Source organism: Engraulis encrasicolus, chromosome 19, assembly GCF_034702125.1.
Source record: "Engraulis encrasicolus isolate BLACKSEA-1 chromosome 19, IST_EnEncr_1.0, whole genome shotgun sequence".
In the NCBI taxonomy this organism is placed as follows: Eukaryota; Metazoa; Chordata; class Actinopteri; order Clupeiformes; family Engraulidae; genus Engraulis; species Engraulis encrasicolus.
In genome coordinates this window covers 39,069,805-39,081,063 of record NC_085875.1, presented here as the reverse complement: position 1 = coordinate 39,081,063, position 11,259 = coordinate 39,069,805, and the positions used below count along the sequence as shown (strand labels likewise).

The 11,259-nt window shown below is 44.7% G+C and overlaps 1 protein-coding gene across 3 annotated transcripts in view; it reads left to right on the top strand.

Annotated features, from left to right (window-relative positions):
* Positions 1-9,527: 9,527 nt before the first annotated feature.
* The window catches only part of LOC134435417 (protein AHNAK2), a 33,625-nt gene continuing 31,893 nt past the window's right edge, over positions 9,528-11,259 (top strand). For all 3 annotated transcript variants that reach the window (XM_063184355.1, XM_063184354.1, XM_063184356.1), the window contains exon 1: positions 9,528-10,112. In XM_063184355.1, the coding sequence (XP_063040425.1) occupies positions 10,055-10,112 (58 nt within the window). In that variant the 5' untranslated portion in view covers positions 9,528-10,054. The remainder of the gene's footprint in view (positions 10,113-11,259) is intronic.

Here is an 11,259-nt window from a genome sequence, read left to right as displayed (position 1 = left end):
AAAAAAGAAATATTTTACATTTCACAAGTAGCCACGGCCAGAGTACCAGGAGGACACACAGCAAAGTTGCGCCCTATAGAGCACTTTGTACAATACAGTTTGAAGAGCTAAAATGGCACCAGGCGCATCCCCTCTGGCAACCAGACCCATGAATTAATAATGCCTTCCCACAGACTTTTAGCCAAGCTTTTACAACCATGGATTTGACCTTGTCTGAGTTCTGAGAGAAAATGCAAACCGCATTATGTTCTCTCTATTGTCATGGCTCAGAGTGTGAAGAGTGTGTGGTATGGCCAAAGGTTTATTTCAGGGCTGTAGTAAGTAAGTCCACCTTTGTAGAGTCCAAGACCAGGACAAGTGAAGTCCGGGTCCAAAGCAGTTTGAGAGAGACCATGCCACGTCTGAGTCACATGTAGGTCAGTGCAAATCAATGAACATGATGAATGACAAATAATGTGACTGTTTGAAGGTAAACTAAATGCCATGCATGCGAAGACAAACCAGTAGGCTATGTTATTGGATGAAAGCTCCACTAATATATGATGGCCATAAATAAAATTAAGACAGACTCGGGCGAGTCCAAAAACAATATTTGGTATGACCAGTCTAGACAAGTCTAGCCAGGCCACACCCTATAGTCGCGCAACACCTTTGGCATTGCTTCTAGTCAGGCCAAGAGCAATGTAAATATCATTTCTGATCACTGTAAAAAACGGGAAATCCACCCACTTTGTCAGGAACCAATAATCTTTGAGCAAACCAAGGGAGGTGGGACAACCATGCCGTTTGGGAAAAGCTCATTGTTATGCTCTAGGTCAGACCAAGTCTCGGAGAGATTTTTTTTTTGCTACTTTAATTTTTATTGAAAGAATTGTCTTATCATTCACAAGAGTGCTCCTGTAGATCTTTAAACATACAAAAATTGCCACATACCCACATTGTGAAATTCCCATATGAAAAATGACAGTCACAACACACAAACTAACAACAAAAACACAATAATAACAATAATAAAGGAAACAAAACTACAGAGCAAAACAAAAACAAAAAACAACACACACACACACACACACACACCATAAGCAGGTACATAAAAGGTCACATCCAACCAATACATCATCTTGTCTCGGAGAGATTTTAAAGTCGATGATATTCAGGCTAAGACAAGTCCGAGTCCAACTACTGGCCAGTCAAAGTCAAGTCAAAGTCCATCGAAAAACGGATTTGATCCAGGGTAATTCTTAGTCCAGTACTACAGCCCAATATTTATGTAATGAGAAACCAATTTTGGGCCCTGGACAGCTAACCCTGTTGTCCCCCCCTGTCAGCTTCCCTGCTGGACGTGCACGATTACTGACCTTGAAAGATAGAGATAGGGGCTGTGTCAGACAATCCTTGTCTGTAGCACTCTGAGTCTTTACGTTGCCTCCTGAAAATAGTTGGAAATGAATGTTGCCTTTCATGCTTAAATCAAAGCAGTCGTAAGTGTCAGACAACCTTTTGGCTGCGAAATGCAGTTAACCTCTAAGGCGAACAGACATACATAAATAGTAGTCAGCATCTTCACTTCAGGGAAAATCCCCAATTATGTTGAGAGCTTGTTTCATATAGGCCTACACTCTCTTTGAGCTTTGATGTTATAGTACCCTGTTGACTGGTGGGATTCGTGGGAACTATGTTTATCCTCAATATGTACTCAATTGATTTAGACCAGTGGTTCCCAACCTTTTTCTTCAGGGACCCATGTTTTTACTATTGTAAGCTTTGGTGACCCAGCGCCCGCATGAGAGGAAGTCACTTGATACGCTCTGTCTCCTCCGAAAACTCATTTTAGTCATCATTTTATTCTCAATTCGTCTTTGTTCAAAAACAGAATAAATGTTTAATGTAGCACTTGAATTTTGTTGCTTCTATGCATTTCTCATTTATTCAACATGGGCTACATATGGTATTAAAATGAAACCCCTTAAAACTCAAGAGGGCTTCGCGACCCCCCGTGGATCTTTGGCGACCCATAGGTTGGGTCCCGACCCATAGGTTGGGAACCACTGATTTAGACTACCATGGCTGTTTTTTCCCCATGCATTCACACAAAAATAAGAATTAACAACCGTTCATTTATTGTACCATTTATTAATAGATTTTCCTAATACAAAAGGGTTAGAACGACCAGAGAATACAAGAGGAATCTTGCTATCTGTATTTATCACACTCATACCAAAACTCATGGTCATACACAGGACCCATTTATTTGTTTAGAAAAAACAAGTTGGCAAGTTGGGCCACCATTTTCCAGGAAGCTACTGTTGTGTATGTGGAGAGTGGAGGAAGGAGGACGCTGCACTGAGAGGCTTGATGATGCACCAGGGAAGAATATCTGCCAAGATGAAAGAGGAGGAGGTGGTGGGACAGGGGTGAAGCCAGGGGTGCAGGAGAATAGGGGTGGTGGGGGCTGACTAAGTGCTCCTGGAAGAAATAGCAGTCAAGCAAATATAAATGAAAGTCAGTTGGCTTTGGCCCAGTGTCTGGATAAGCAGCAAGGACCAGAGAGGACATCGGTGCTGTTGCTGCTGCTGTACACAGCTGACGAGGGACTTTGCCAGTCATGGTGGCTTTGACGTGCAATGTGTTATTTACTTCATGTTCTTAATGGTATATGTTGGATGTGTGTGGAGAGATACAGTCACATCTGATTACCAATAGCGTCGAACATCAGTAGTAGAGACAATAAAGCAATTCTGATCTGAGGACGCAAAAGCTTTTTTTAATCAGGACTGTGTTTTAATACAATTACAATTCAGTTTGTCTTGTTTTAATGAATTATAGTATGTCTGGCAAAGGAAAAAATCAAAATGGGTGGTATGTACCATCCCAACCCCACTGAATTGCTCCTCCTTAGCTGAGCCAAGAGTAATTAAAAATGGCTGAATCATCCTGCTGGTCCTGGCTGGAAGGTGATGCTGCCGCCTGCCTCTCTCTCTCTCTCTCTCTCTCTCTCTCTCTCTCTCTCTCTCTCTCTCTCTCTCTCTCTCTCTCTCTCTCTCTCTCTCTCTCCCTCTCTATCTATCTATCTATCTATCTATCTATCTATCTATCTATCTATCTATCTATCTATCTATCTATCTATCTTAACATTTTCACTCTCTCACACACACACACTCTCTCCCTCGCTCTCTGCTTTGTACCATTTGCACACGACATGGGACGGAGAAAATACAAGGCAGAGAGAGTAATGGGGGTTTGAATGCAGCTTGGTTGAAGAAAAAAAAAACCAAGCTGAAATACGGAGGACAACAAAACTCATCCAGTCATTAAAAGTCATGAGGACCGCATTTCCTATGCAGTCTGCAATGCATAATTAACAGAGCCTAACACAAGGGCCTAAATCATTGTCAAATTAAATCTTCTGTCAATCAATTATGGCTTTTTTTTAAAGGGACGCTGTATGACATTTTTAGTTGTTTATTTCCAGAATTCATGCTACCCATTCAATAATGTTACCTTTTTCATGAATACTTATCACCACCATCAAATTCTAAGCATTCATTATGACTGGAAAAAAAATTCATACATGAAAAGGGGGATCTGACTGTACTTGAGCCACACTAGAAAATATTCATTTATTACTTAGTAAACTTCCATGAAAAGATCAAATTTGGCAATAGGCAACACATTTTTAATGAGCAGCATAGTTGTAGTACATTTTTTGACCATTTCCTGCACAGTGTCCCTTTAAAAAAATGTGGCAAGATTAAAACCCAGACAAGCCAAGGCAGGACGGCTCGTACTGAAGAGAAAGCGAGCTGATTCAGTACCAAACAAAGCTCCCATCCAAGTCATTACCAAAATGAACATTCTGGATTAGGACCAAGAATTAGGCTACAAAGATCCCTTTTAATGTGATGTTAGTGCTCACTGTCATTGTGGTTGACCACACTTTAACGTCACTTGTCATGGATTCGTGGAAGCACACACATCGGATTGATCAGTGATGTTGTTTACTGTTTACTCTTGAGAGGACTTACCAAAGATTAGCGATCAATATTATCAATCCATATTCAATATTAGTGACATTTTTAAAATAGATAACCTCAAGCTTAGTAACTGACTATAGGAACTTTATGCCCAAGTGACTCAAAACAAGAACAATGGAGCTTTAAACACTTAAGCAAAGAGTGTTTCTTGCTTATACCGACTATCTTATCTCTTGTCTCTATCAAAATGTTTGATGTTGATGACAAAGACTACTTCTGTGTGCCCTCAGGGCTTGTAATAGTGATAGTAGTGAGCGGTAGGATTTCTTTGCTGAGTCATGTGCAGTGTGTGGTTGGGTTGTGGCTCTCATTTGCTACATTTGATCTGCAGCCTCCCTGTACCGTAGTGCTCACAGACATGTTTATTGAGCCCCTAACTTATACCGCTCCCATGGCTAACTGTCTGCAACCCCTATAGAGAGTTTTATGAACTGAGCACGCATTTCACCGTGATGCACCTTGCTGTCGTTGAGTCTATTTTTGTGTCGGAATGTGTCTGATTTACACACTCTTGATTTGCAAAAACGGTTGTTATTATTATGTTATAATGTAATGATGATTACTGACATGTTATGCATGTATTCATAGTGAGTAAATAGTGTATGTGTATGTTGTATGTATGTAGTGTATGTTCCCAAAATTATTGATATTTGAACATAGCTGAAAAGTGGCTAAACTGCATGCACCTCTCACAAAGATGTGGTGAAAACTAACCACTTACCTGCCTCTGTGCACCAGTCTCTGTGCATCTGACTTAGACACCATGATGCAACTGATTGTCAGATTGACATTAACCCGCTAAAACACGGCGTTATGAATTTTCTGTTACCGGAATGGTAAGCGAAATGGTTTGCGAAAGCGCTGTGTGTCCTCAAATAACCCCCCTTAAATTACAGCATCGACTGCTAATAATAATACAGCATCAGCTCAGCCTAGCACAGCCCGGCAGATAGTCACTGGGGAGAAATCGTATACCCTTGTGGCAGCGTATTATAGACGTACAGTGCCGCGGTTTGGACCATGTCGCCAACGTCTCTACTGCACTGTCTTTGCTGCATGTGCAACACACGAGCTAATCAAGAGGGGTGTGTGTGTATGTGTGTGTGTGTGTGTGTGTGTGTGTGTGAGAGAGAGAGAGAGAGAGAGAGAGAGAGAGAGAGAGAGAGAGAGAGAGAGAGAGAGAGAGAGAGACGGCAGCAGCACCTTCCAGCCAGAGAGAGTGTGTAAGGGGTGTATGTGTGTTGTGGTATGGTCTGTGTGATTGTGTGTATGTATGTGTTTGCGCATGCATGGCTGTGTGTGCTTTGGTGTGTGTGCATGTGTGTATGCAAGTATGCATGTGTGCGCACACGTGTGTGTGTGTGTGTAAGGGTCTGTATGTGTGTTTGTCTGTGTGTGTGTGTATGGTCTGGGTGTGACCGTTTGGCCTACCCACCACAACACCAGTAATCTAATTTGTGTATGGGTAGAAATTAAGGCACACAAGCAACACCAACACAGATGGAGGAACCAACAACAACCAATTGTTGTTGTTTTCTGTCTCATCTTCTCCGGTGGGTATGAGGCCAGGGAGTGATTCAGTGGCAGAGAAGAACCATCTTGTTTTTCCACTGGTGGCCCTTAATTGATTTGGATGTTGAGCCGGTTCTTGGGAGGGGGCCAGTGTCTAATGCGACTGGTGTAGCATCTCGCTCTACTCAGAGGCTGTGTGTGTGTGTGTGTGTGTGTGTGTGTGTGTGTGTGTGTGTGTGTGTGTGTGTGTGTGTGTGTGTGTGTGTGTGTGTGTGTGTGTGTGTGGGTGGGTGGGTGCACGCCCGTGTGTGTGTGTGTGTGTATGTGTGCGTGCGTGTGTGCGTGCGTGCGTGCGTGCGTGCGTGCGTGCGTGCATGCGTGCGTGGGTAAGTGCACAAATACAGCCAAAACCCAAAGCATTGCTCACAGACAATGCCTCAGCGGGGTCCAACAAAACCTGATAACCCAGTGATGTCATTTATTCGTTCATAATGAATATGTCCAATCACGTCCAGTAATGTGTGATACTAAACAAGGAGGCACTCTTCGTGTCATGGTTAGTCAAGGCAAGTCATTTTTATAGCACATTTTAAAAATATTATTTTGGTCTTTGATTAGTTTATTCATGACAGGGCAGTGAGAGATTGTGATGGGAAATGTGTGGGAGAGAGAGGTGGGGAACGTTCGGCAAAGGACCCGGAATCGAACCCGGAATCGAACCCGGGTTGCCAGGGCAGCAGCCCAGTGCCCCACCGTTACAGCCACGGCAGGGCCTGTGTAGCACTTCTATGATACAGTTGACCCCAAAGTCCTTTACATGCATAATAAAATTGAGAATTATATAGAAAACAGTTTAAAGCCAAAATAAGGTTTGTAGGGTTAGGCTACGGGTAACTTAAGTGAGCAAAAAGGAATCCGGTTAGGGCAGCAGGGAAACGGTTAGGGCAATGTGTAGAAACAAGAAAATGCGAAAGCTTGTTCTCAGGTATCTCAATTGAGCGTGTGAGATACAAGTTAGAGATTGAAATCGATTTAGACGACAGTTGGTGCCGGATAAATCATGTGAGCTGGGGGGAACAGATTGCTCAGATGTCCTGGGGCACACATCTGAATTACAAACACTCTGACTCTCTCTCTCTCTCTCTCTCTCTCTCTCTCTCTCTCTCTCTCTCTCTCTCTCTCTCTCTCTCTCTCTATCACTCACCTCCTCTCTCACACACCCACACACACACACACAGACACACACACAAACTCACATACTTATGCTCTGTCACTATTCCCTCTCCCGCCCTATCACCCTCCTTCTCTCTCTCCCTTTCTCTCTCTCTCTCTATCACCCTCCTCTCTCTCTCTCTCTCTCTCTCTCTCTCTCTCTCTTTCGCAGGCACACGCATGCACGCACACACACAGTGCACACGTGTGTGTGTTCAGTGGAAGTGTAAACAACTCAGCACTTTTTCCAGCTCTAAATGTGACTGAGGCTCTCTACTTTACTGGCGTGGCGTGGTGCTGGCTCGATATCACTTATGCAGGCACTTTTCCCCATGGCGCAGTGTGAGGGAGCATCAATACACAGCAGCAGGCCTCCACCAATGCAACACTTTGGACAATGTTTGCTTGTACGTTTCCTGTACATGTATACTGTATGCTGAAAAATAGGGATGGTACACTGGCCATTTGATAAAGGGGGTGGCCTGTTTTTTCAATTATATGAGGATTCAATTTCCCAGTCTTTCCAAGACTGTGCCAGAGTCAAGAAGAGATCATGCCAAAGCAAAACGAAAAATGTGGAAGTATCAATATCTAACAAATGTTCTGTATACTGTATATTTACATTAAAAAATACAATTTTATTTATATATTTATATAAAGAAAATTGAAAGTCAATTGGAATACATACAACTGATTGATTGAAGTTGATGGGGAATATTCATGAAAACATTTTTTAAACAGGAAACACAACATTTGATAATGAACAACACCTGTACACATTACACAGACCGGAGCTTTAATGATGAGGTATTGACAAAGTTGAAGGTTCATGGCCTACTGTATGTTAGGCTCCTGGATGAGGCAGTCAGCAAAATGTGTGGCCAGTAGCCTACCTAGTAGGCCTATGTAGAGTTGGTCTACCTCAATGTCAAAGCCCTTTGCCCTTTCCCACATCCACGTACAGTATAGCAAGCAATGAAAAACAAAGAGGACTTCTCTTTTACTTTAGACTAATGCAGTGAATGCTATGCTGTCGTTGTTTGGATGGCGATCACATGTATTGGTCAGCATTTTCTGTTGGTGTTGGTGCATGGCAGACAGGCTTACCATGTGTACAAAGCGTTGTGTCAGCATGTTGATTATGCTTACTGTGCCATATGCACGACATCATGGCAGCGTTTGTTGACACAAGACCCTCTGCAGATGCTCATGGATATGTCAGAGTGAAAAGGGACATTTATGAAAGGTGATAATGTCACGCCTGTCACCTCTTGCTTCAAACTGGAGGCAGTGACCGGAAGTGGTTACCGATAGGGTTTCTGTTAAACACTTTAGGTGGAATGAATATAACTGGACTCAGAACGTTTCTGCTAGCTTTAAAAAATATGTTTGTGCCTTTTGGGTTCTACACAGCCCCTTAATGCACGCCGCGGCCGGACCATCTGAGGCACACTGTAATAGTCAATGAAGATTAATTACCATAGTGCTACAGTACAATAACTTAACACAGGGCCTTTAGTAATGCAATACGACCTGGTCATTGCCATTCCGGTAACAACACATTTATAATGTTGTGTTGTAACTGGTTAAATAGTGTATCTTAATTATTTAGGAGCAGACTTTTGGGGTGGTGGCATACAGTGGTGGTGGCATACAGTACATTAAGTTATCTGGTGCAGAAATAACATGGAGGTGGGGTTTTTAGTTTGATACCCTGTTGCACTCACACAGCACAGAGTAGGCCTACCATTAATCCTAGTCTCAAGTGTTACAGTTTGAAAGTTTGAAAGAGTGACCACCAAAATGTTTTATGTGTTTTGGCAATGCCCGGCCCTCTTTTTTTTGGAGGGCCGCTGTCTGAAACATGACTCAGCAGCAGGTTGATTTCAGGGCAGAAAAAAAACGTCCAAAACTTCCATTTCCTCTGTGAGATCATATTTTATTCTTAGGCAAGCCAGCCGGTGTCCCAAAAAAATCGTTAAATATTTCAGGCATCCAAATGAAAGGGGCTTCAGGCTGTGCCTCAGACAGCACCGTAGAGGAACAGACAAGGAGCAGCGAGGGGGTCACGTGTATCGAAAAACAACAACAATAACAGTCTGTCACGTCTCGTTCAGTGGCACTCAGACATCTGAGGGCATTGAAAGAAGCCCTTTAAAGTCTACGTCCTGCCAGAGCCTAATGGCTCTCACTTAAAATGAAAAAAATATACAATAAAATCATCCACCGCAGCTGTCTGATTAAATTACGACCAACTGTCTGGGCCAAAATAAAGTTTGCAATTAGCAAATAGATTTGAAAAAAAGAAGGAAAATGGAATGTTTTTTCTGTACTTTATACTGCCCAGCAGACGATCAGTTGTCCGAAGTGTCCTTGTCATGATTTGATGAGTGGGATAGTGTTGGGAGGGGTGGGGGGCAAGAGTGAGCGGTTGGAGTGGGTGGTCTGCTAGGCGGGCCGGTTGCAGCGGATGGGTGGATACGAGGCATCAGAAGACACCTCCCTTTCTCCATCTCCAACCCCTCCCTCACTCTCTCTCTTTCTCTTCCTGCCCTCCCTCACTCTCTTTCTCTCCCTCTCTCCTCCTCCACCCTCTCCCTCCCTCCCTTTCCCCATAATTGGGTTAGCGTGCTCCATGGCAGACTGTGTCTGTTTACTGCAGGAGGGCAGAGGAGTCCAGTCTCAGTTCTCTGTGGACTGTCTGCTCGTGCGGATGCTGTGAGATACTTCTCTCTCTCTCTTTCTCTCCGTCACTCTCTCTCTCACACACACACACACACACACACATGCACACACACAAACAAACACTCCCAGTCATCACCTGAGTATCCAGCCTCAGCAACACACTTTCTCTCTCTCTCTCTCTCTCTCTGTTGCTCGCTCTCTCTAACTCTTTGACCCGCTCACCATCTAGTCGTGAGTTTGGAGGGGGGAAAGGGGAGACTTTTTTGGGGTCCTGACAGCTCCCTGGGAGAGGGGGGACGGAGGGAAATGAAGAGTGCATAAAACTCCACTGCTCAAAACTCACCAGCCACCGGAGCATCGGCAGCTAGCAGAAAGCAAGAACAGTAGCAGTGGCAGCAGCAACAGCAGCAGCAGCGGCACCAGCAGCAGCAGCATCAGCAGAGGGAATTCAAAGACTTTTGAAATTGTTGTGCTTTTGAGTCAGGACGCCACACCGGACGCCCATCCATCCATCCATCCGTCTGTCCGTCCATCCATCCGTCCGTCCACAGGACCGCCCCACTTCTGTACGGAACGTGAACGGACAGAGGAGTCCGTAGAAGAGCGCCACCATGTGTGACTGCTTTCACCTGGCGTTCCCCAACTGGCATGGCGGGCCAGGAGGCGCGGGTGGGCATCTTTTACATCACTCTCATCTCTATCCTCTCCTCTCCTCTCTCATCCCATCCTGTCCTCTCCTCACTTCTCTCCTCTCTTCTCCTCCCCCTTTTCTAATCTCCTCTCCTCTCCCCTCTCATCCCATCCTGTCCGATCCTCTCCTCTCCCTCTTCTCATCTCCTCTCCTCATCTCTTTTATCCCGTTCTTTCTTCTCCCCCTCTCCATTCCGCTCTGCTTCACTAACCCCTTTCTATTTTCCTCCTCTTTAGTCTCCCCCTCATTTTTCACTATGGCTATTTTTAACTATGACTCAGCAGAGTTGTGTGTGTGTGTGTGTGTGTGTGTGTGTGTGTGTGTGTGTGTGTGTGTGTGTGTGTGTGTGTGTGTGTGTGTGTGTGTGTGTGTGTGTGTGTGTGTGTGTGTGTGTGCGCATGTGTGCGTGTGTGTGTGTGTGTGTGTGTGTGTGTGTATGGCACAGACGGCGAGTGTCAGAAAAGGGGAGAGCAGGAGCGATAAAGGGGAGAGAGGGAAACACAGAGAGAGAGAGAGAGAGAGAGAGAGAGAGAGAGAGAGAGAGAGAGAGAAAGAGAGAGGGAGGGAAAGAGAGGGAGGGAAAGAGAGGGGAAGGGAGCTAGAGGAAGGATGTTGTCAGGCGCGACTGCTGCTGGTATGGGATACTTGGCTCAGCACAGGAGGAACTGAAGATGAGATGCACTTGCTGCCGTCTGCGGAGTAGAAGGAGAGAGAGAAAGAGAGAGAGAGAAAGATAAAGAGCGAGAGACAGAGAAAAAGAAAGAAAGACAGAGAGAGAGAAAGAAAATGAGAGAGGGAAGGAGAGAGAATCAAGGAAAGACTAAAAAGCGAGGGAAGAGAATAGAATGAAGCAGAGAGGAAGGGAGGGATGGAGTGATGCAGAGAGGAGAGAGAAGGAGAACGAGAGAGATAGAGAGCCGTTCAGGCAGGGCTGAGTGGAGTGTGCCTGCAGTGCTGTGCTGTATGCTGTGGAGAGAGAGAGGGTGTGTCCTGCTGATGTTATGGGCAGGTCCTGCCAGTGCGGAGGGTATGGTATTGGTGCAATATGTATAATGGACGTGCTCCTGCCTGCGCGCAAAGCACTTCTCCAGACTTTCAGTAGCAGTCGCTGCAGCCACATATATA